Source organism: Mesoplodon bidens (assembly GCF_964165515.1).
Source record: "Mesoplodon bidens genome assembly, chromosome: X".
Lineage (NCBI taxonomy): Eukaryota > Metazoa > Chordata > Mammalia > Artiodactyla > Ziphiidae > Mesoplodon > Mesoplodon bidens.
In genome coordinates this window covers 68,961,887-68,989,200 of record NC_138163.1, presented here as the reverse complement: position 1 = coordinate 68,989,200, position 27,314 = coordinate 68,961,887, and the positions used below count along the sequence as shown (strand labels likewise).

Genomic DNA, 27,314 nt, shown 5'->3' with positions numbered 1-27,314 from the left:
AATGTAGTTCTCTAAAAAGAACCACAGATTTTACATTTATTTAGACAGATCATTGGCACACAAAAATAGGGCTCCTTCAATTACAATTTGGCAGAAGTTAACTTTAATTTAAAATCTGCCTGTGAAATTTATGACAACACAGCAATGAAATGCCTATTTTAAATGAGATTAGCTGCTGTTGATAGTGATAATGCTTGGATAGTGCTTATAAATCAACAGAGGTTGAACTTAGGATTTTATAATGAGTCATTTCAGAACCATCAACTATCATCACTTAAATGGTATATAAATGTAAACAGTGTCAGGAGGTTAAAATACTAAGTTGATCTTCACAAAATCACGAATGTAATGCATACACATAAAAAAACTCAAAGTACATTTTTGCCTGCTGTTATTCCTACAGCTTTTGTCTCAGTTAATATTTAATGTTTTAATATAAGAAAGACTTTAACCAAGATTAGAAAAACAATACCACTCAACAGTTCATCAGGATGAAATAATCAGTTCAGGTCACTATTCTGCTGGCTAACTACATAAACCTTCCTGCAAAAAAAGAGAGAATTTTACCTAATTCCTTATCATAACACTTAAGTTTATTGAGGCACAGCAGTTACACAATCTCATTAAAGTCACTGACTTTGTGAATTTTTAAATTAGAGAAAAAGAAAAATATCATAAGGTGATTTTACAATTATACAAATGTGGTAAAAATTTGGGAAAATATCCTTTTCCCCAATATTAGAAATTTATAAATAAAAGCCATATGTATATGGATGTCCACATTTTGCTTATACAGGAAACTGGAAACAGCCTTAAATACAGCAGTAGAGAATTGGTTAAATAAACTGCAGTGAGTTTGTATGAATAAAATAAAATATAGCTCACTACAATTAATTGGAAAACCACATTTTTGGCAAGTTAAAATGTTGTTTAAGTATAAAACAAAAAAAAGTACATCTTCCCAGGAATGCAAGAATTTTTCAATATCCATAAATCAATCAGTGTGATACACCACATTAACAAATTGAAGAATAAAAAACATATGATCATCTCAATAGATGCAGAAAAAGACTTTTGACAAAATTCAACATCCATGTATGATAAACACTCTCCAGAAAGTGGGCATGCAGGGAACATACCTCCATGTAATAAAGGCTATATACGACAAACCCACAGCTAAAATCCATACTCAATGGCGAAAAGCTGAAAGCACTTCCTCTAAGATCAGGAACAAGGCAAGGATGCCTACTCTCACCAATCTTATTCAACATAGTATTGGAAGTCCTAGCCACAGTAATCAGACAAGAAAAAGAAATAAAAGGAGCTCAAATTGGAAAAGAAATAAAACTGTCACTGCTTGCAGATGACATCATACTATACATAGATAATCCTAAAGACGCCACAAGAAAACTACTAGAGCTCATCAATGAATTCAGTAAAGTTGCAGAATACAAAATTAATGAATGGAAATCTGTTGTATTTCTATATACTAACAATGAACTATCAGAAAGAGAAAGTAAAAAAAAATCACCCCATTTACCATCGCATCAAAAAGAATAAAATACCTAGGAATAAACACCTAAGGAGGTAAAAGACCCATACTCAGAAAACTATAAGATACTGATGAAAGAAACTGAAGAGGATACAAACAGATGGAAAGATATGCTGTGTTCTTGGATTGGAAGAATTAAAATTGTTAAAATGACCATACTACCCAAGTAAATCTAAAGATTCAATGCAATCTGTATCAGAATACCAATGGCATTTTCCACAGAACCTGAACAAATAATTCAAAAACTTTATGGAAACACAAAAGACCCCGAATAGCCAAAACAATCTTGAGTAAGAAGAACAGATCTAGAGGAATCATGCCCCCTGACTTCAGACTATTATACAAAGCTACAGTAATCAAAACAGTCTGGTACTGGCATAAAAACAGACACATAGATCAATGGAACAGAATAGAGAGCCCAGAAATAAACCATGCACTTATAGTCAATTAATCTACAACAAAGGAAGTAAGAATATACAGTGGAGGAAAGACAGTCTCTTCAATAACTGGTGCTGGGAAAACCAGACAGCTACATGTAAAAGAATGAAATTAGAACATTCTCTAACACATGAAAAGATGCTCAACATCACTAATCATCAGGGAAATGCAAATCAAAACCACAATGAGATATCACCTCATACCTGTCAGTATGACTATCATCAAAAAGAACACAAATAACAAATGTTGGAGAGGATGTGGAGAAATGGGAAGCCCAGTAGGAATGATATGTGGTGTTCAGAACTTGGTTTCTAAATCCCATTCTCAAATACACAGAGAGAGGGTTCTTGGAAAAGTGGTTGATTCTAGGGCTAGAGCAGGGAAAACACAAGATGAGGCTGGAGCATCTTGCAGTGTCAGAAAGTAAGGAAGTGCTCAAACAAGGATAGGATATTTCACAAGGACACAGGAACCAACTGGAAGAAACTCACAATGACCAAAGCTGGAACAATTTGAACAACAAAATAAACAATGGTAGTATGAGATTATAACCCCTAGTATAAAATAAATATCTATGAACCCACAGTGATACATATAATTTAATAAATAAATAAATGAGGAAGAAGAGACAGCTCTTATTTACAGAATAATTGCAATAAATAAGTGAAGATGGAAGAGGAAAATAGAAAATGACCATTAGGCAAACATTAGTGTACCTTGGGGGAGATAATTTGAGACTATTAACAACTAAATGCAAAGTGGGATCCTGGACCAGAACCTGAAACAGAAATATAACATTATTGAAAAAAATCAGTGATATTCAAATTAGGTCTACAGTTTAGTAGTTAGTATTCCACCAATATTAACTTCTAAGTTTTGATAATGGTACTACGGCTACATAAGATGTTAGCATTAGGAGAAGCTGAATAAAGTATATACAGAACATCTCTGTACTAATTTTTCAACTTTACCACAAATCTAAAATTTGTGCAGAAAATCTTAATATTTTAATGCATTTAATGTATTATAATGTTTATAAAATTTACACATGCAGGCAGATGCTCCACTGTTTATCCTTTGGCTTCATATGCCACCACCACCCCAAGCGCCAGAACACCACTACAGTTTGAGAAGCAAGATTCTAATTTATTCAACAGTAGAACTTAATTGAGAAATAAGCAAAAATACAAGGTAATGATTTTCTACTGTGTCTACAAATTAGAATTAGTTAGAATAATTCAACTAATTGGTTTTTAATATATACAGGTACATCAACAACAAAGACAGTGTGGTATATTTCAAAGAATGTTGGAATAGGAATAAGATCTGAGTTTTTCCCCAGTCATCTGCTTGTTTGACTATGGGCAAACCTCAGCTTTCTCATCAACAGATAACTCCCTTCCAAACTACCATGAATCTACCATCTGTAGATGAGCAAGGACCAATGTTGCACTGAGCATATATGAGGTAATTCTAAATTCCCATCACTAGAACAGTGGCTTGGCATATATAATATTTATCAAATATTTATTTAGGGACTGCTGTATTCCAGACCTCTCAGGCACTGGGGATATAAAGATGACTAAGACATAATCTCTAAGAGTCTAATAGAGCCAAGAGATCTATAAACAATAATAATACTGTGTGAAAAACATTATAAGAACGTACAGAATACTTGAAAGTAGAAGCAAATAGAAAAATTAATACTACTTGGATTATCAAGGAAGACTAGAATACCACTAGAAAGTGGTATACTAGCTGTGTCCTAAAGAAGGAGTACTCTATTCGCATAGAATAGGGACCAGCATGAAAAAAAGCATAAAGATGTGAGAGAATACTGTATACTTAGAGAGAGTACAATGATGGGATACTGTTGAAGCAGGCTATAGGCGGAAGGGGAAATTTCTATGAGAATTTACAACTGCAAACTTGAACCACAGGTGATTATGGTGTTCTAATGCATACTACTCACGTAAACCAAGAAAACCTCAAGCCTAGAAATTAACATACAAATTGTTTTGAGCCAGTGTAGATGATGGTTCCCCAAAGTTGTCGATGTCCTAATCCCCAGAAGCTGTGAATAAGTTATCTTATATGGCAAAACGGACTTTGCTAACATGCATAAATAAAGCATCCTGAGATGGGAGGAATATCCTGCGGTATCCAGGTAGGCCCCAATGTAAACAGAAGTTTCCTTATGAGGGAGGCAAGAAGGTCAAGGGCAGAAAAACAAGGTAGCATGATAGAGGGTGAAGTGAGGCTCTTGAAGACGGAAGAAGGGGCCATGAGCCAAGGAATGAGGTGGCTTCTAGAAGCTGAAAAAGATAAGGAAACAGATGCTCCCCTGAATCCTCCAAAAGGAATGTACCACTGCCTGCCTACAACTTGATTTCAGACCCGTAAGATTCATTTCATACTTCTGACCTGCAGAACTGTAAAAGAATAAATTTGTGTTGTGTTAAGCTACAACATTTGTGGTAATTTGTTACAGCAGCAATAGGAACTAATATGGTCAGTAATAGCACTAGCTGACCAGGCAAAAGTAAATGCAAAACCACTTAGTACGAACATACCCCCTCAAACAGGTCACACAGCGTTCCCACAGATAAAGCCCCACTAAAGAAAAACTGGAAATTTTAGGGAAAGGAAATAAGAGAAAGTACTGACCCTGAAGATGGAGAGAAAATGACAAACAGCAGTATTAAACCTCAAAGAACTTCACATAAAATACTTCACGTTTTAATAAAAAATGAATTGAAACACAAAGAAAGAACATGATGGCTTTAAAAAATAACCCAACAGGACTTCTAGAAATGAAAGTCATTGAAGAAAATGATAGCTAGGATAAATAGAAAATTAGACTCATCTAAAGACAGAATTAATGAACTAGAGGTTTGCAAACTTTTTCTATAAAGGGCCAGATAGTAAATTTTTAGGCTTTGCAGACCACACAGTTTTTGTTGCAGCTACTTAGCTCTTTGACTTTGTAGTGTGAAAGCAGCCATAGTCAATATGTAAACATGTATATCTGTAAGTATGTAATAAGCATGGTTGTGTTCCAATATGACTTTATTTAAAAAAAAAAAACAAGTGGCTGACCTGTGGGTCATAGTTGCTAACCCCAGAACAAGAAGATAAAGCTTAGAAAACTACTGAGAATGCTGTATCAAAAGGTAAAAAGATGAAAAATATGAAAGTGACATTAAAAGACATAAAGGATAGAATGAAAAGGTGCAATTTATAAGAGAATTTCCAAAAGAAAGAAGAGAGATGTTTGAAGAAACAGTTGAGGGTTTTCCCACCAACAAAAGGCATAAGTCATCTGATTTCAAGAAACAAAACAATTTCTGAACAGTATAAATAGAAATAAAATCCACACCTTGACAGATAAGAGGAAGACTGTATAACTATAAAGACAAACAGAAGAATTATCAAAGCAATCAGAAAATAAAAAAGAGAATTCACCTGCCAAAGTATGACATTTCTCAACAACAACAAACAACAGTATTGTTAGAGTAATATAAGTTAACATTTACTAAGGGCTTACTATGTTTCAGGCACTGTTATAAATCCATTACATTGATTATTTTATTTAATCCAATAAACAATCTTATAAATTACTATTATAACACACTTTAGATCAAGAAACTGAGTTACAGAAAGATTAAGTAACTTGTCAAAGGTTACACACCTAGTAAGTGAAGAAACCAGGACTTAAACCCAGGTATTCTAGCTTAAAAGCCCATATACAACTTCCCAGTTGGAGCCAAAGCACGGAAAGTTGGTTGAAATGTAAAAGGTACCATTGCTACGGAAAGTAGTAAGGCAGTTCCTCAAAAAATTAAAAATAGAATTACTATATCAATTCTGGGTATATATCCAAAAGAACTGAAAGCAGGATCTTGGAAGATATATTTGCACATCATGCTCATAGCAGCATTATGCACTATAGTCAAGAGGTGGAAGCGAGTCAAATGTTTATAAACAGATGAATAAATATAGTATATACATACAATGGAATATTATTAAGCCTTAAAAAGGAAGGAAATTCCGACACATGATACAAAATGGGTGAGCCTTGAGGATATTATACTGACTGAAATAAGCCAATCACAAAAAGACAAAAAACGTATGATTCCAATTATATGAGGTATTTGGGAAGTAAAATTAATGGAGACAGAAAGTAGAAAGGTAGTTGCCAGGGGCTGGGGGGAAGAGGAATGGAGAGTTATTGTTTAATGGGCATAGAGTTCAGGTTTGTAATATCAAAAGTTCTGAAGATATGCTACACAACAATATGAATATACTTAACACTACTCAACTGTATACACTTAGAAATAGTTAAGGTGGCAAATTTTATGTTATGTGTTCTTTTTACCACAATTTAAAAGTTATTTCAAAAAAAGATATACTCCAATAAAGATGTTAAAAAAAAAAAAAGAAAGCATGGTAAGGTATGTCCGTGGAATAGAGACATATGTACTACTGTAGATGTAAAGCAGAAATGAAAGGGCTATGGAAGATTGAATCTAACTATGAAGAACCATAAATGCTAAAATGAACAAAAATGAGAAAATATTTAAACCTGGCTCAGAGCAGGAAAACATTCTATAAATCAATACCTAGATGTATCTAAACTCTCAAAATCTACCAAGTCTGAGGCTCTAAAATAGAAGAAAAAAGTTTTGTCACTTTGAAATACTATGTATTAAGGTATAAGTTCTTAAAATTATCAAGTCTTTCTAATTGATTGTTAATCGAAATTAGATTTAGCTTCTTATATTCCTAATCAAAATTTACTTCGTAATATCAGTAAACCCTATGTGATTTATAAAATATTCTTCATTGTGTGAAGATCTCAGGTTTTAGAATAAGAAAACACAAAATAAATTTGCATTTAAACTTAGACATGCACTAGCTGGGTAAAGTTAGAAAAATTACTTAACCTCTCTATGCCTCACATCCCACCCCCATTTGCTAAATTGGGATAACACCACACTCCTCACTCAGCTGTGATGAGAGTTAAATTATATAACGTGTAAAGAAACTGATATGGGAAGTAGCTTACAGTGCGAGCACAACAAATAACTTTGGGAAATTTAAGATTTTATTTTCAATTTTAGGTTAATTAACATTATCAGAAATAAATTTGAATTTACATTCTTATTAAGCCTTTTTAAAGCACACTGGCCCAGTACCTCAGCTTTCAAGGCAGCAAGTTTTTCAGCATGTGAATCCCTATGTCAAAAAGACTGAATTAAGGCATTAACACAGCAGTTACACACGTGATAGTGAAAGAGAATTCCAAGAGCAGGACTTGAGAACAGAAACTAATTTAATTTAGAAATTTCATCCAATAACTGAGGAGTTATGTTTTGAAAATAAATCTAGAAAGGGTAAATGAACTAATACCACTTTTGGATTCCTACATATTTACAATGGGATAATATATGAGAAGGCACTGTGGACTATAACAAATCTTGTTATTCTTAGTATTCTGACATTCTGAAAAACTTGCAGTTACTATCAAACAGAAAATATAAAGTCATTATTTCTTGTTTCCTTTCTACTCCTATTTAATGAACAATTAAAGGGCCAAAATGCAATGGTCAAAAGCACTAAATAGGCAAAAAGTTAAAGGGTTTGTTTCAGGAGGAAGGGAAAGATTTATGCTTTATCTTAAACTTGAATTTTCCATTAACGTCCTTTTTATCATCACATTTAAGGAAAAAGGGGAAAACAAAATTCTAGATATTCTAGATTTTTCTAATAGTTTAAATTTTGATGAATTTTAAGAAAACCACATACTCTTATCAGCCGATTTTTTCAACAATCAAATGCAAAGCCTAAAATACAACAGCATATACAGGTTTTACACACCCACACAGGTATATAATTAAAAGGTCAGGTGTGAGGTTTCCAAGCCTCTTGGAGAATTACCATTTAAAAAAACAAAATCACTCGTGAAAAATAAAATTATGGTACATTTGGTTTATGCTCAAAGGAAACAGAACACTATTTCACAGAGTATAATAGTAAAACCTGTACATTATATATTTCACATGTTTTGGTGAAAATTAAACAATTCCAATTATTTTGCTAACTTAAAAAGTTTATATAGGACGTATATATATATACACACATGTGTGTGTATATTTAAATTTTAATTTTGTATAGAGGTATTTAGGAAGTATCAAATGCTACCATTGATAAACTTACGAATCAACATGCAGAACCCTCTGGCCACTTCTTGAACATGCAGCCGCAATGATGGATTCAGGCAAACCTATAAAAACATACACCTATATCATTTAGAATGTAGAAATATATATATATATATATATACATATATAAAACACAAAAAATGTTCATGCCGTCGCTGTATAGAAGAGTTTAACAAAAGAGGCTCATTCTTGTATTCAAAATTATAGTTTGTATTATGCTGTTGAATGATGTTTCTTAAACATATACTACTAATACTGAAAATTTTATCATGTGGAAAAGAGGTTTTTAAAAATCAAGTACTTAAATTCTTTTTATCTACCAATTACCATAAATGAGCAACTGTCAAAATATTGTTCATATAGCACTTTGTTATTTAGAAACTATGTTCACACACTAGCTCATGTGATTCTCCCAAATGCACTGAGAGAGAAGGATCTGCATACACATTTTAGAGATGAAGAAGAAACTAGGGTGCAAATTGGTTAACTTGCTGCCCAATGCTTTAAAAAAAAAAAGTTCTAGAGTTGAAATTTTAACCCAAATCTTAACTCCAAGCCACAGTGCCTCTTTGAGGGAATGGCATACATTTTTCAGTTTAAGCAATAGGTTAACTAATTTAAAAAGAGGCCATTTACATGATATATTATTTTACTTCTGGTTAATACAGCAGTTTGATAAGAATATTACTGTTTGGGAACTAAATTAAGCCACACCATAAAGTTTGTTATCGTAAAAGGAAATATATATATTACTACTACCAGTACCAAAAAAAATTTCCTAAAGATAACAATTTTATAATAAAAAATTCAGATGTTCAGCTACATCAGCTAGTTAATACTCTATGTTGTAAATTCAAGACTCTTCCATAACTTTTTATCATAAGAGCTACCATTTCAACAGAGGCTATTAAATCTTTTATATCAGTCCGATGAACAAAGCATGTTTTGAAGGTTTAGTGCTGCTACTGTTTCACTACAATGAGATACCCCGGTCCTTTTGGATTTTTACCTAGTAGAAAAGAAATAGCATTCTTTTGGCAAGGGTTTAAACTACACACTAAGTGTCAAGGATTTCAAGAAAAGAGAATGATTATCTTCTTTATGTAAAAAGCAATATGCATATGGAAGCAACTGATGTAGTCAATCTGTAGTTAAAACCACATTAAATAAAAGATCCAGCTGCATTCATGGAAGAACTAGAGTTTTCTAGTGGTGAACACTTTGTGGGTATAAAATGTTTGGTTCAAAAACGAAGTTCTGACCAAATGTACTGAATATAGCCATTAAATATCAATTATTGGAAATAAGCCATCATAAAGTTGCAACCTTAACTTTGGATATAATACATAGGAAAAACAGTTTGTGGTGTAGGAGGAAATAGAAGGAAGAAAGGAAAATTCTAAACAGTTAAGCATACTTAGTTCTTCAAACGGTTAAAACTGTATTGTTCTAATGTCTTTTATCTTAAGACTATCTGAACTTTTTATATCTAAAAAATAACTTTCCTTATTAATGAAATGCAGTCACTATGGTACTGTAAAAGCTGCTAAGTGGCTTAAAAAGGACAATAGCAAAGAAATATTCAGGAAGCAGAATTAGTAGTATGTTTACGTGTGTAATAATGACAGCATTAATAATACACCACCAAACATCAGTACAGGGCTTTATGATTCACAATGCATTTCCATATACATCATCTCATTTATTCCTCATTATAACCCTGGGAGGCAGGCAGTATTATCCATGTGAAAAAAATGGGATGACAAATGTTAAATAACTTGCCAAAGATCAAGTAATTCAGTAATTCGGCATCACAAATTCAAATTACCATGGTAAATTCACTCTCTCCAACTTGGACAAGAGTCTGAGAATGAGGATGTAAGGGCAGGATAGCAACGTAATGAAATGGGCATGGTCCCAGTCAGACAGAGCTAAGTTTGAATCTTAGTTTTGCTGCTTAACTAGCTATGAGATCTCAGGCAAGTCACTTGCCTTCTCTGAGCTTTTGTTTCTTCATCCATCAATGGGAATACCACCATCTACCTCGTAGGGTTGTTCAGTTGTTAGCAGAGGGTACTTGCTCTATAAAGAATACCTACTTTTATTTTCTTCAGAAAGATATTTTAGAAGCACTACATTTTTACCTAAATACTACTCCAAACATACACCCATTTTTACCAGATGCCAACTCCAATGGCAAACAATAATAAAATTACCCTCCTCTATTTGGATCAAATTAGCTGTTACTTTGGATTGCGATCAACACTGTCAGGAGTCCTGTCTCTACTGACAAAGCAAAGCCAAGGACAGGTTTCAATACTGAACATGATTTAAGTTCAAATTACATAAAACCAAAATGATTATCATTTGTGTTTTCCCTTAATATTTCCATGCAGACATCCCCTCAAGTTCGTGAAACTGATAGGCTATTTCTGTGTTAAATGGTAAGGGCCTATTATCGTCATGCTTTTTTTTTTTAACTGTGAATAAATTTTAGTAAATGGACAGTCATGCAACTACCACCACAATCACGTTTTAGAACACTTCCATCACCACCAAATTTTCCTCGAGCCCCTTTGTAATTAATCCTCATCCCTACCTCATGCCCCAGGAAACCAGTTTTGCCTTTTCTAGAATTTCATGTAAATGGAATCATACAGAACAGTATATATAATTTTTTTTCTGGATTTTTTTTTACTTAATATGATACTTTTGAGAGTCATCCATGTTGTTGTATCAGCACTCCATTCTTTCTAGTTGTTACTAATCCACTGTATATCATCATTTTCTTTTTTTATCTGTACATCAGTTGATGGGCATTTGGATTGTTTCCAGTTTGGGACTATCATGAAATAATGATACTATGAACATTGATGTATAAGTCTTCCAGTGGTCATATGTTTTCATTTCTCTCAGATAAATACCTAAGAGTGGAATTGCTGGGTCATATGGTAAGTGTATTTTAACATTTTAAGAGACTTCATTTTTTGAAATGGCTATATAGTTTTGCATTCCCACCAGCATTGTATGAGATTTCCAGTTGCTCCACACTGTCACCAATCCTTCTTATTTTTAGTCTTTTAAATCTTACCAACTCTAGCGTGGGTATAGTGGCATCTCATTGTGGTTTTAAGTTGCATTTCGCTGAGAATCTTTTCATGTGCTTTTTGACCATCCATATAGTTTCCTTTGTGCGGTATCCAAGTATTTTTCTCATTTTATTATTGGATTGCTTTCTTATAATTGAGTTGTAAGAGAACTTTATATTGTCTGGATACAAGTCCTTTTTCAAATATATGCCTTATATGTATTTTCTCTTTATCAATGGCTTACCTTTTCATTTCTTGTGTTTTTGATAAGTTAATGTTTTAATCTTTATGAAGTCCAACTTACTATATTTTCTTTTATGATTCATGCTTTTTGTATTCTATGTAAGAAACTTTTACTTGATTCAAAGTCACAAAGATTTTCTCCTAAATTCTTCTAGAAGATTTACGGTGCTAGCTCTTAGATTTAGGCCAATGATCTGGGAGTATTTTTGTTTGTTTATGTTTTTTTTATTGGGGTATAGTTGTTTTACAACGTTGTGTTAGTTTCTCCTGTACAGTAAAGTGGAGTTTCCTGTGCTATACAGCAGGTTCTCATTAGTTATCAATTTTATACATATTAGTGTATATAGGTCAACCCTAATCTCCCACTTCATCCCACCCCCACCCTTTCCCCCTTTGGTGTCCATATGAGAATGATCTGTTTTGACTTAAATTTTGTGTATGTTATGAGGAAAAGGTTTAGGTACCTCTCTTAAGGTCGATATCCAATTATTCCAGCATGATTTATTGAAGACTATTTCCTACCTTGGTAACTTTATCAAAACTCAATTGACTGAGGGGCTTCCCTGGTGGCGCAGTGGTTGAGAGTCCGATGCCGATGCAGGGGACACGGGTTCGTGCCCCGGTCTGGGAAGATCCCACATGCCACAGAGCGGCTGGGCCCGTGAGCCATGGCCGCTGAGCCTGCGCATCTGGAGCCTGTGCTCCGCAACGGGAGGGGCCACAGCAGCGAGAGGCCCACGTACCAAAAAAAAAAAAAAAAAAAAAACTCAATTGACCATGTCAGTGTGGGTCTGTTTCTGGACTCTCTGTTGCATTAATCCATGTGTCTATCCTTATGCCACTACCACACTGTCTTGATTATTGTACATTTTACGGTTAAGTCCTAAAATCAGGTAGAATAAGTCCTCCAACTTCATTCTTTTTAAATATTGTTTTGGCCATTCTAGATCCTTTGAAGTGCTGCATCTTCAATATGCTTTAATGTTATATAATGCTACACAGTTTTACAGACAAAGAAGCCACAGACACATAGAGGTCTGGACAATTTGTCTGACTTTACAAGGTTGGGTTTCCTGTCTCTTTGTGGCCACAACTCACTTTCCTACTGGAATGTCAGCTTCATAAGAGCAGGGACTGTGTATATTTTATTCACCACTGAATTCCCAGTAAAGCAGCGTTTGTGGTAGGTTTTCAACAAATATGTGTTGAACAGAAGATATCTTCATGCTTAGAATGATTAGAACGACAGACTAATAATACAGTTAATAATGTCTTCCTGGCCAGGATTTCATATTTCTTCCCACCCATTCAATAAACACCGAGTTCCTTGAACAGAGGAGGCACATAGTAGATTCTCTATAAATACCTGTTTAAGGAAAGAAAAGAAGAAAGACATACAATAATGGGGAAAGGGAAGAGAGAGAGTGAGGGATAGAACAGACTGTGATAGGTAGTGAGGGGAAAAAAAAGATAAAGGCAATGCCTAGCCTAAAAGAGCTCAGAGTCTAAAGAATAAGAATTTAAAGGGACTGAAATAATAAAGGTAATTAAAACTGTTAGGGGAACACAAAGGAAAGAAGCATTCCCTCTGTAGAGGGGAGTCATGGAAAGCTCCAAGGAGCAGGGGACACTAACCAGCTGGGTCTTTCAGATCTGTAATAACACAACGGAAAAGTGTAGAAGAAAAAAGCTGAAGGAAAAGGGAAAGTTGAAGGGAATATTCTTGGCAAAGGGTGAAGGAAGAGAGTACCAAAAAGTGATGCCCAAAAGTGGTTGGAGCCAAACTTTGGAGTCTGAACTTGAACCTGTAAGCAACAGGGAGTCTAAGATTTTAGCCATAAGAACAAGATCTAATCAGTGTTTCAGAAAAATAACTCTAGGCACAGCACGAAGGATGAGTTTGCATAAAACTGGAGCTTTAGGTTTCACTTTTTTTAAAATTCTTATTTAGGAAAAGTTAACATAATTAAACTTTTTGGTCTTACTTGTAATTTAGCAAAATAAGTAAAACAACTAACTGCTTGTTTTGCTTAAATTAATATTTATAAGCTCAATTTTAATACCTTTTAAACCATTGACTAATTTCAAAATAAAGCCTTTTTTTTAAAAACACTTGGCACCATAAAAAGTGAACGACTTAGCTTCTGAATCATTACTCAAATTCACACAACATCCTTGTGAGGCATTTATATGGAACATATATAGGTTTATTACAATGAATTATACAGTCTCTCCCACAAGGGAAAGCCAGACATGAGTTAGAAACAAATAATCAGGGTTAAGTCACACAGCATTACACTGGAAACACACCGTAAAAAATGTGAGTACAAATATACAAGGACAATGTTTTCAACTGTAATATAGGGCTAATAATATATCTCATAGGGATATAGGGAGGAATAGGTTAAAAAATGATATAAAACACCTTACACAGTGTCTCCTAGCACGTCGCTGACATTCAATAAATATTGGTTCTCTTCCCTTCTCTTCCTACCCCTTCAATAACAAATCTGAAGTTACCTGAAGTTATACTTAAGTTATTTGAAGGGAAAAAAACTACCATTTGTTTACTATTGACTTAAGTTATCCTCAAAGATCTAACAACTTAAAATAGTTTTTTGAAAATAAGTCCAATAGCCTTTTCTATACATACACTATAGGGCTTTTCCAGATGTATGCTACAGAAGTTCATCAAATACTTAACATCATTTAAACATTTCACACATTAAATATGATCATTAAATTTATTAGTGAGGCTGTTTCAAAGAACTCTGCCAAAGGATTGTAGGAAAAATGTATAAATCTGATGCAAGATCATCAACTTTTACTGGCAAGTCATTTTTATCAAACACAGGTAAATACTAGGTATTACATTAGCATTTCATAACAGCTTGTAACAGGGGAAACTGAGGTTTGTTACATTACATCCTTCTCAGTTGAGGTTCTGTTATAAAGTTGGCAACCAGAAAAAATATATTAGAAGCTTACAGAATGTTATATGATCATATAACAAACACATAGTCCCAGCTCTATGATTTTCCAAAACCTGTCTAGATAAAATAAAGATGTTTCACTATCAAACGAAGCTAAGCTAAAATCAAGCCCAAAAAGGTATGAAATTAGCGTTTTCAAGAATCTTATCTAAAATATTTTATAGGAACGAAACCATTAATTATTCATTTTTCAAAATCCCCTTTTAATCCAAATCCTTAATGTTGAACCTCATCACTTACAACTAAGTTTACAACTAATTTAGGTTAGCACTCTATGGTCTATTCTTAAAATTGTATTAGTATCTGGAATTGATTTTTTCCTAACACTATACTTACATAAGATAAACATTAAATACTTACACCACTCCCAGCATATCAAACAATAAATAATAGATTCCCCTGACAGGACTTTGATGACCTGGCAAAGCCTGAGTGCTTTCAGCCCAAATCATATGAAATCATAAATCACTCTTTAGTTTATAGAACATTTCAAAATGGATTCCTGCTTTCTACCTTGAAAGTCATTTCATGTGTTATTTATAACTAGTGAAGACCAGAATGGAAAGAAAATTACATAGAACTAGAAAATTTACTGCGACTTTTTATAAAGAATAACTTCTTTTTTTTTAGGAATAAAGTAGAATTACTGGCAAGGAAAAACTTGTGAGTATAAGAAGCTTTTAGAGAGCCACATCCTTTACTACTTAAACAACCCTATGTACAGACCTTCTGTACCATCGTAAACAAAGCATAAACAACATTAGGTACAGAACTGACTAGATTGAGCAATGCAAAGGTAAAACGACCCACTTATCTCATGTCACAGCTGCTCAAAAAAAGTGACATCACAAAATTAGACAGAAATTAAATTTCAACCCAGGTTTAAGTAGTTTTGTTCATTCTTATTAAATTATTAGTTAAAAGGTTTATATCTTATGTTTACTTTTCAGTGGTTACCTTAAAAAGAAAAAAACTGCCAGTGAAATAGCTTAGGGAAATTCCAAGAAGTATAGATAAAAAGACTGTTTTTAAATTGACAATTATTGTAATTCAATTTGACCTACACGAAATATCAAACATACTAATAAATGTAGTAATTTAATATTTATGGACTTCTTCCTCATGGGAGAAAATACTGCTATTAATATCTATGTAATTTTTAGAACTTTGGATAAATATACTGTCCATTAAAATATTAACTCACAAAATTTATGTTAATTTTTAAAAATTCAATATAGTGTGAACTTTTAGGAATGTCTAACAAGAACACTGTTTCAATACTAGGAAAATTGGATTCTTGTTTTCAGGTTTATACTAAATAGCTGAAAAGTCACTTAACCTCTCTGGAATTCAGCTTCCTTATAAATATCCTTATAGATAAAATGAAGAGCTTGAAATAAGTGACCCATAAGGTTTGCTGCAAGTTCTCAAAGGTGATTGCTAGTGATAGATCAACAACTTGGACTCTGTTCTTGTGCAAATTACTTGAACTTAAAAATAAAAACAGGATAAGATGGTATTAGCAGCAAAGTTGCTGAATCTCCCTGAGACCCCATGAAAACAGACAGTGCAACCAGGATACCGAAACCAAACTCCCAGGGACAACATCTACAACAAAGCTAGATGACAAAATATCCTGATGAACTCCAAAATACAAGTGGGTCATTACAAACCTTCAATAGCTATAAGACCAATGTGATACCAGAGACTGTGCAAGAGGAAATGAAGGGAAGACAAAGAAATTTGTGACAGCGCTGAGAGCCAGAGAGCCCCAAAACTGCTGTCAGGCACTCACTGGAAGCTTGCAAGGTCATTGTGAAAATAGCAGCAGAAAGTGGTAGGGGACTTCACAGGCTCCAACCTGTGGATGAGTGCAAAGGAACCCCTGGGAGTGCTAGAGTGGTGAGGGAGTGGGAATGGAGCTGGGCCCTATGAACTTAGGAAAATGAAAAACTGTCCTTCTAGATAAATCCCTGCACAGAGGAGTAACTCTTGGGAATATAATCCAAATTCAGCAGAACAGGGAAAATAGGTGCAAAGGGTAGAGAAGGCCCATACAAAACTGGGGGAGGGTGACACAGCTATCAGATCTCAGATCTCAGGCTATTTTCTGGATTACTTAGTGAAAATACAGGAGAGCTCTAGAGCAGTTAATTAGAAAAGCTATCCTGATCCACACTCCCTATTAAAAACACAAGGAAAACTTTTTTTCACTTAAAAATGAGCAAAACAAAAGGATCTTTGTTGAATCCCATTCAATGCACAGTAAAATATATATATACATAGAGAGAGAGAATAGAAGTGAAATAACAGCCTAACAGACAATGAAAGCATCCCAGAAAGACATGCTTGCAAATTAGATGAAAACTATAACCTAACTATGGTACTATAAGCTAAAAGAAATTAAGAAAATAATAGACGCTCTGAAAGAACATAAATCAGAATTAGAAAAACTTAAAAAGTGTGGTGATTAGATAATAGGAATATTTGAAAAAAGAATAAAATGACTCAAGAAGAAATGAAAGAAAAATCATTTCAGAAATAAAAACTAAGCTAAAAGGAGTACTAGAGCAAAGAAATACAATGGATAAATGCCTTAGGAAGAACTGAAAATGCAAACAAGGGCATAAAGCTACTGTAGTTATGTTTAAAAAGGAGAGCCCTTGTCCTTTGCATATATATTGAAATATTTACAGATGGAATGATATAATATATGGGATTTGCATTAAAATAATCCAAGATTGGATCACGAAATGAGAAGGTGGAGGGTACAGAAGAAAAGAGGCCATAAATTGATAACTGTTGAAACTGGGAGATTGGTACATGGGGAATTATTTTATTCTATTTTTTATGTTTGAAACTGGCCATAATAAAAAGTTTAAAAAATAAAATTTAATACCAAATTTACAGAGCTAATGAAAGGCTGGGTCTACCAAATAAAATAATCCCTTGGAAAGCAGAGATTTAGCATTTTGTTTTTTATCTAAACCGAGAAAACTATATCAACTCAAATCTCTTAATGAAAGTTTTATTAAGTAATGTAAATATTTGCCAAAGACCTATTCCATGCCAGGAAATAAAATAAGCAGATTCCACTACAATTTATTTTTACTTAATTTTCTTAATACTAATATTTCTGTTGTATCAATTTAAGTGACCAAAATGATCTTTTCACAGCAAAGGATATCCCAGTTGAGCTCTCTTCAAACTTAATAACAAATAACATTTAACTCGTGATGAGGAAAATAAGGTTTCTTTAACAATATTTAACTTGTAATGAGGAAAATAAAGTTTCTTTGTTCAGAACATATTTTACTTACGTGCCACAGAAGAAAAATGACCTTTACTGTATTATTTATAAAGCTATGAGACTAAAATAGATGATGAGACGGTGCTCATTCCAAGAATGTTACAAAATCACACAACAAATAATTTTCCTTCCTTATATGAAATCCTGTAATGAAATCCATTTTTTAAAAAGTAGAGAAAAAAAAACCTTATGAGCCTTATAAACTAAATTTGAAAGGGCCTATGAATTTGTTACTATATACCACTCCTTAAGGTAAAACACTTCAAATTAAGTTTTAAATGTAGTCTCATTATGTATCTAAGAGAAAACTGGCTACAGTATCATTGAGAAAACATTGAGGATAATTATCTTATCCTGCTTATTAAAAAGCTGAACAGTGATTACACTGAGTTTATTAAAATAAAACAAAGGATAAAATTTTATCTAATGGGGCTTCCCTGGTGGCACAGTGGTTGAGAGTCCGCCTGCCGATGCAGGGGACACGGGTTCATGCCCCGGTCTGGAAAGATCCCACATGCCGTGGAGCAGCTGGGCCCATGAGCCATGGCCGCTGAGCCTGCATGTCCGGAGCCTGTGCTCTGCAACGGGAGAGACCACAACAGTGAGAGGCCCGCGTACCGCAAAAAAAAAAAAAAATTATCTAATGAAAATTACAGTTTTATTGCATTAAGAATTTCTTAAATGCTGTAACAAGAGGGATAAACCAAAATCAATGTAAAAGGTTTATGAATCACTTGCCAGTGATTTTACACTTTAAAATGTATATTAAAAAATACTTTAAAATCAGCAGGACAGTTACTTTTCTTTTTCATTTCCTCTCTTACACTGTAAATATGATACAATGCTAAAGAAAATATTTTAATCAGCCATAACCCGACCCCTAACAAATTTTTCTTTTCGTTTTTCCTTTATTTTCTATTCTTTGTCCACAGGTACACATAAGGCAGTAGAGGATGGGGAAACTGAAAACAGGGGTTAAGTACTTTACCCAAAGTCATATACCCAGTAAATGGCAAAGTTAATACTGGAACCTATCTAGTCTGGCTTCAGGACATCTAAATCTCTTTGTCCATCCCCATCAAGCAAACTTAGAATTAATTCAGCTTCCCAAATGGCTTCAATCTTGGAAATAGGTACTCTAATTGGTAGATACCAGTAATACTAGAAAGGTATGTTCCCTTTTGTAAATTAAAAAATTGGCATTCAGGGGCAGCTATTAAATCAGCTATTAAGCAGCTATTAAGCAGCTATTAAGAAGGAATCAAAGACCTAGAAAAAAACAACATTTTGCAAGTCCTGATGAAAATACTTATTCATATAAGGACCACCTATTGATGTTAAAACAATGCTGTGAATAGCTGGTATCAAATTGAATGTTTGCATAGTGCAAAAAGCAATATACAGATTATTTTCAATACACAGGGGAGGGGCTTCCCTGTTGGCGCAGTACATCCAAAAATGCATCCATACAATGGAGGCATCATATTGTCATCATCCTAATCCTGGGTCAACCTAAGCAACACTCATAGTGGATCAACCAGATATTTTGTCTTCTGGTATGATCCAACACGACATCCATATCACCAAAGATGTTCTAACCAAAAACATTAACCTTGAATCCAACAAGCCTTTAGATGTAACTTTCAGTTTACAGGGAAAAGACAGTCTAGAGGAACAAGGTAAATGATACTACAAGGAAGAAAGCAGCCAAACCTAAAATGTAAGGATCACTGGCCTAGTCTCTCTGTGACATCTCAGTCATCATTTAAAAAAACAAAAAAAAAGACAAGCTAGAATAAAACAGACTTACAAGATATAACAACCAGAAGCAATGCATAATAATGAACTGGACACAAGTGTGTATATATCAGCTGTAAAGGGTATTTTGGGGTGGGAGAATGTAGAAAGTTAAACATGGTCTGTGTGCTACATGGGATAAAACAGTACTGGAATGGAAAGAAAAGTGAGAATTATTGACTGAAAAAGTTGCAGAACGACGTGTACCTAACGATCTTATTTTGTCGTGAATGTGTGTTTATGACATTATACATTTCCTGAGGGAGGCAGGGGCCTTGAAAAGCTGAAAACCAAAGGGCAAATAAATACAATTCTTTTGGTGAATATGCATAACTTACTGAAGTTGAAGATTTGCAAGCCTAGAATACTATATAATAGCTGTGTGTGTGTGTGTGTGTGTGTGTGTGTGTGTGTGTGAGTATGCGGGGGAATTACACCTATATGTATCTGTACAGACGAATCTCACAAGCATAACACTGACCAAGGAAAGCAAGTCACAGAAAGAATACATAGAGTAGAATTCCAAAAGTTAGACAAGGGTCAAAAACAGGAAAAATTAACAACATATGGTTTGGTGATATACACGTGATAAAAAAACACTTTAAAAAAAACCAAGAGGACAATTAAAGCAGTTTACCATAATGGTTACAGCTGTGGGAAAGGAAGGGGAGATGGATGGTGGTGCACCCAGGGAGCTCCTATGGTACTGGTAATATTCTGGTAGTGTTCTGTTTCTTTAGGTGGGTCATACATACATGCCACTCACTTTGTTATTGTCCACTGAAAGAAAGAAATAAAAAATATGTATACATACACACACATATATTTCATTTGTATGTATGATATTTTGTAATGAAAAATATCCTAGGCCACACTGTAAAACTGCCTACTCCATCAGTCCACCAGAATCCTCTGAGACATCAGGGCTCTTCGATATACAACATTATTTCCAAGCTTTACTATGATAAGCAGCTTTAAAATAGATGTTGTCACCCTTGTAGCTTTTTACCTCTATTGAATGATTTTTCTCACAATAAATTCTCAGATCTGGAGTTACTGAGTCTAAGGGAATGAACATATTGACAATTCTTAGTACGAACTGTTACTCTGCCAAAATGTTGTCCCAATTTATAATACCATCAGCATTTCAACTGAATACAACTTCATCAACAATTAGTGATTACTCCTTTAATTTAATGTTTTTAATTATCAGGTTAGTTTGCATTTGGCTATTAATCAGAAAAAAATATTTTCCCTGCAGTTTGTTGACTATTTGTAACCTCTCTTGTCTGTTTACACTCTCTGCCTGTAGAGATCTTGACATTTTTCATACAAATTTGAAGGTATTATTTTTATGTAATTAGTCCTTTGTTATGAGTTGAAAATGCTTCTACTCTGTTTTCCTTTTTCTTTTAGTTTGCTATTTTTCAGAGTAGATGCTATAATTTTTTTTATATATTCAAATATTGCCTTGTGTTTCTTGAGATTTCAAAGAGGAAAAGTTATCATTTCTCTACAGATCAGATGACCCAGTCTATTCCCACTTTATAGTTCCCACTACACTAAAAGAGACACCCAGATTACTGGCAGAAAGTCCAAAAACTGATCATATAATAAAAAAAAATAAAGGAAGTATTTCAATTCAGTGGAGAAACAATCGATCGATGGTGTTAGAATAACCAGCTAATGATTTAGAAGGAAAAAACCCTCATATTCTACAACAAAGTAAATTTCAGGTGAATTAAAATTTAACTGTAAAAAATAAAATATTAAAAAAGAAACTAAGCATCAATATTTACTTAATCTCGGAGGGGAAGGCTTTGTATGCATATCTCCAAAGGCAGTAACCATAAAAGAAAAAAACATTTGATAGATTTCACTACGTGAAAATTATAAAGTTTCATACATGAGAAACCACCATAAAAATAGAAGGCAAATTTACAAAATACATGACAAAGATTTAAAGTCTTTAGTATATAAAGAATTATTACATGTTGAAAAGAAAAAAATGGCACAATAGAAACATGGGTAAGGGCAATTTACAAAAGAAACATAATTGACCAATATACCTATTAAATAGTCAACCTCACTTATGATTTGAAAATGTGAATGCAAACAAGGAAATATTTTTTTGGCTACGATGTTGACAGTAATTAAGAATAAGACATTCATAGACAATGTTGAAAGACTATGGAAAAATAAGCATTCTCATACTCAGCTGGTGAGATTAGACTGGCAAACTTTCCTTAAGGCAATTCATCAATACAAATCAAAAGCTTTACGTAACCACCCTCTAAAATTCAATTTAACAGTTACAGTTCTAGGTATTTATCCTAAGGAAATAATTAAATACGTACAAAAGATTTAGTCACACCATGTTCATCACAGCCTTATTTTATGAAAGTGAAAAACTGAAAACCTTAAATGTCCAACAAAAGTTGCTAATTTAAATAAATGACAGGACACTTATAGAAAATAATATTTACTAAGCATCTACTTAATATGACATTTAATAAACTTTTGGAAATGACATAATCATAAAGATGAAGAACAGATTAGGGGTTGCCAGAGTTTAGGGATGCAGGTAGGAGGGAGGTGTCAATGACTATAAAAAGGTATCATGAGAGAGTATGATGAAACTGTTTTGTATCTGGATGTGACAGCAATCTTCACGTGATAAAACTGTACAGAACTAAACACACACAAGTACACGTAAAACTGGTGACATCTGAATAAGGTCACTGGGTAAGGTCAATTACCTGGTTATGCTACATGTAGTTATGCAAGATCTTACTTACCACTGGGAGAAGCTGGGTGAACATATACAGGATTTTCCTATATTATTTCTTACAACTGCATGTGAGTTGAATTATCTCCAAATGAAAAGTTTTTTAAAAAGACACTGAGGAAGAAGATTTGATTAACATGGAATGATGTTCATAACATACTGTGAAGCAAAAAACAGAATAGCATACACATGGGTCTGGAAGTATATTCGTAAAAGTATTAGTTATTAATATTATTTGTTAATGACACAGCCCTTGGAGGGAAAAGATACCACATCTACTCTGTCAATTAAGATGCATCCATTGCAAGTGCTGACAATTGTTGACAATTATAGGAACCAAAAGAAGAGTCAATTAAAACAAGAAAAGCTTCATAAACAGAACAATGAGTCTCATACTTGATCTTGAAAATTCAATTTATAAGTGCTTAAAACTAAAAAAAATCTTAAAAAGACAAAATGGCAAACCCTCGCACATGCACAAATAGCCTATAGGTCTTTTTTTTTTTTTTTTTTTGCGGTACGCCGGCCTCTCACTGTTGTGGCCTCTCCCGTTGCGGAGCACAGGCTCCAGATGCACAGGCTCAGTGGCCATGGCTCACGGGCCCAGCTGCTCCGTGGCATGTGGGATCTTCCTGGACCGGGGCACGAACCCGTGTCCCCTGCATCGGCAGGCGGACTCTCAACCACTGCGCCACCAGGGAAGCCCCTATAGCTCATTTTTAACAATTGTTTTATTTCTGTGGGAAATTACATATCTTGTAATCAAGATATTTTTCCTAGGGAAACAGATTATCACTTGAAATATGACTGTATTTTCTGATCCCATTTCTAGCCATTACTTTAGTGGCTGATTCTGTTTTTTTCAGTTTTAAGGGATAAACACAACCAAGTCATTCAGTTCACCTTCATCAAAAGGTTTGCAAGTTGACGACAGATGTCATGATGCTGTCAATAATGAGTTAACACCACAAGGCTTTGCTGACATCAGGATTTTAATGTCAACAATGGTAACTCCCCAAAATGAAGCAACTGTCAACTGCTAAGCTAGAACACAATAATCTAATCTTGAGAGTATAAGGTATTTTTTCACATGGAAGAATCCAACCAGCTCAATCTAATACCTACCCAGAGCAACTCCAGTCTTAACAGTTTGACCTCAGTCAAACTTAACTAAGCCTTAGGTTCCACATTTGTAAAATGGAGATAACAATAAGCATCTAACACAGACAAGGTTACTGTGAGAATCAGATGAGATAATGCATTTAAGGGCTTAGCATTGGATTCAGCATAATAAATGCCAGAAATAATTTCATATATTTGTTTAACAGTGTGTTGTACATACTAAATTTAATTCTGTGTCCTCTATTTGGCCTAGATAGCTCATGCCAAAGTAACATAGAAAACTAAGGATTAGAACACAACTCTGCATCTTCCTAATACGCCTGCTATCTGTATGTAAAACCTTCTTTCTCTGTACTTTAGCTTGTGCAAACTTTTCCATAATTATTTTAAATGCATATACAGAAAAGCAGTTTAACAAATGTGCAAATTCAGATCACAGATACATGATCCAAAACAGTTCAAAGCAATACAAAATGACTAAAACTGCCATTAACCAATAGCCATTGTAACTCAACATCAACACTAGACTGGACAAAAAAGATATGTATGAACACTACTCAGGAGAAAAAGCAGATGTTGGTACTTTTGTAAATGTGATATAAACCAAATCAGTCAAGTGGTATGACATTACCCACTTAAGCTCTTGGTAAAATCTAATATGAGATCAAACACTCATGTGAAGCACTACCCTGGCGAAAAGCTGCCCCTGGTCTCTTCACCTATTTTCAAACTATTTTTTAAATAGTCCCATTATGATAACATGATAGCTCTCATAATCACACTTGGAGAAATCAGTATCTGTGATAAATTATCACCTCTTTTTACACTGCCCTTTAATAAGATTATTAGAAAAGCAAAAAAGAATATATCAATCTTTCAAAGTATCCCTATTTTGTTGGTCACAACTAAATATCCCCAAAATGTTTCCAATCTCTCTAGCATATATACATAATATATACATGTGTATATATTGACACGTATGTGTATATATATGTAGTTTTGTAATATAAACTGGGAACTGATGATTTTTAGACTATTTTACTTTTTAAACCATTTACATACATAGCAGGCACAGCCTAACTTTTCAGTGGAAAGACTGTAGTGAAACTGCACAGATGATTTAGCATGAGTAACAGGTCAATTACATGGAATTATAATTGTTTCTGTGCATTGGGATTTTATGTGAAACATGAGAATGTGATGGTGAGCAGCCGTGTTTGATTTTAATTGCTGTATCTTGAGTTCTCCAAAACATCATGATACTGGAGAAAATGAGAAAATGACGTGAGGCATGGGAGATGAAAATGATGCTGCGGAGAGAACTCTGGTAACAGATGCGCCTCTCTCTGAGGGATTGGCTCAAACTTATGATTTACAGGGAAGCGTAAGCCTCTCCAGAGAGTCTTCTCCAGAGTTATATAACTCCCTTTACTTTTCTAGGTATTGAGAGCAGAAAAGGCATACTTTTCCATCAATAAATGCGTGAAGAATTGCAAAGCATTTTTCAGAACAGCAAAACCTGTAAGCTCTCTTTAGCTCCTTCAGCATTCTTACACTGACAAGGAAGAGTTTCACATTATGCCTCAAACAAGACAAATCTGTTCAAAACAAATGACAGAAATGAAAGCTGGTGAACAAAACAGAGTAAAAGAAAAAAATGGAAAGAAAACCGTCAGTTAAGAAGTCTGATAGAAATAGTGGTAACAGACACACAAAGGTCTTAAAGAAAAAAAAAAAGTAAAGAAAACCGTCAGTTAAGAAGTCTGATAGAAATAGTGGTAACAGACACAAAGGTCTTTCCCACCAAACGGCCAATGGGAAGAGCAGGAAGATGACTCAGACACCTGAATCTTTCCACTGCTCTCCATGAGAACTATGAGCCTTTCCTTGGAAGCATTCATGTAACAGTAGTGGTGATAAAAGCACCTCAGTATGGCATTATGGGCTATAAAAATCAACTACATTTTCTGAGCACTTACTAAGCATTTTACAGAATTATTCCACTGAATCCTCAACACAGCTCTGTGAGATTTATTCTCTTTTAGAGATGAGAAAATTGAAACTTAGACATTAAGGAACATGCGTGAGGTGGCACAAGAGGCATAGCTGACTCAAACACAGTCTGTCCCATTTCAGAGCCACCTTGTCAATCACTACACTATGCTCTCAAATGAGATACATACATGTCAAGGTAAATAAAACATATGGATGGTATAGCATTTGTAAAACCAAATGACTTTTGAAATATTACTTTCATTCCTACTCACTATGTTATTCAGTTAATCAATATTCTCTAAACTTTAAAACTTTTTGCCCCTAGCCAACCCCAAAATATATGTGAATATATGTATGTGTGTGTGCTTCACACAGTGATACACACATGAAATATATGTTTCATGAAACTATACTCATCCTGGGACTTCCCTGGTGGTCCAGTGGTAAAGAATCCACGTTCCAACGCAGGGGATGTGGGTTCAATCCCTGGTCGGGGAACTAAGTGGGCAACTAAGCCCGCACGGTGCAACTACTGAGCCTGCGCACCTCAACTAGAGAGAGAAAACCTGCACGCCACAACTAGAGAGAAGCCCACGCACCACAACAAAGAGCACACATGCCACAACGAAGATCCTACGTGCCACAACGAAGATCCTACGTGCCACAACTAAGATCCAACACAGCCAAAAATAAATAAATATTTTTTTACATGTTGCATACATGTAATATATTCTAATACGTATTCTATTCTACTTCTGTTTTTTTTTAATGCTGGAATTGATTTCATGACCCACAAATAGGTGGCATCTTGCAATTTAAAAAAAAACAACTCTGCTCTAGACTACAGGTTCATGGATTTTTGGAAATACAGGCAGAGAAAGTATGGACATCCTCTGATATTAGAACCACACACAGGCATCCTGGGAGAGGATTAAATAAGATACATATATGAGAAATCACTTGGCAGAGAGTCTGGCATAAACAGGTATTTAGTAAAACTCAGTTTCCACGATACCTCCTACAACATTACTATCCCCCAACGTTTAGAGAAGTGAAGTTACTCCACCACCATCATAAGCATTATAGTCAATGAGCTGCTGGCCAAAGTTAACCACCTTACAGTTTCAATGCTCAACTAACATCAAGAAATGGAGCTGTGCTACCTACATGACCTTTCCTGATGAAAGCAGCTTATCATTTCCAAGAAAATGTTTTTTTATGAACCACTTTGATAGAAAAATTTCTGAAGTATATCAAACACTGACTTGACTTCTTAAGAGGACTATACAGAATTGTCTTTTCTCAAGGACCCAGGGTCATAATTATGCACACACAATGGTAAATTTTAGAGCTGGTAGATGCCTACCTTAGAGGTCACCTAATTTAAGTCTCTCACTTTACAGATGAACAAATTGATGTCCCAAGATGTTATGCAATTTGCCCAAAGTTACCCAGTAGGAAGGTTAAGTGATTCCCATTATGCCATGCTGCCACATCGATTTTGGACTATGCTGAGCATGATCTAGCATGGTAGTCAGGATTTAGGAGGAATACTCCTTGTAATTTTCCCCATGTTTGTTATTTTTGTTATCTCACTTCTTTCCCCATACTCTTTAGCAATAAAACTCTTAAATCAAAATAGGATCTATGTGTTTATGCTCTGCAGGAAAAATGTTAAGCTAGCCTACTCCACAGGCCATTTAGGGGAAGAATTCCGAAATATAATATGTGTGGTGTACTTTAGTAAGGAAAGGGATGCAGAA

At 34.3% G+C, this 27,314-nt stretch overlaps 1 protein-coding gene across 3 annotated transcripts in view; it reads right to left on the bottom strand.

Moving 5' to 3' along the window:
• Positions 1 to 27,314, bottom strand: part of CHM (CHM Rab escort protein) — a 201,503-nt gene that overhangs the window by 170,371 nt on the left and 3,818 nt on the right. For all 3 annotated transcript variants that reach the window (XM_081222066.1, XM_081222067.1, XM_081222068.1), the window contains exon 2: positions 8,210 to 8,276. In XM_081222066.1, coding sequence (XP_081078192.1) covers positions 8,210 to 8,276 — 67 coding nt within the window. The remainder of the gene's footprint in view (positions 1 to 8,209; positions 8,277 to 27,314) is intronic.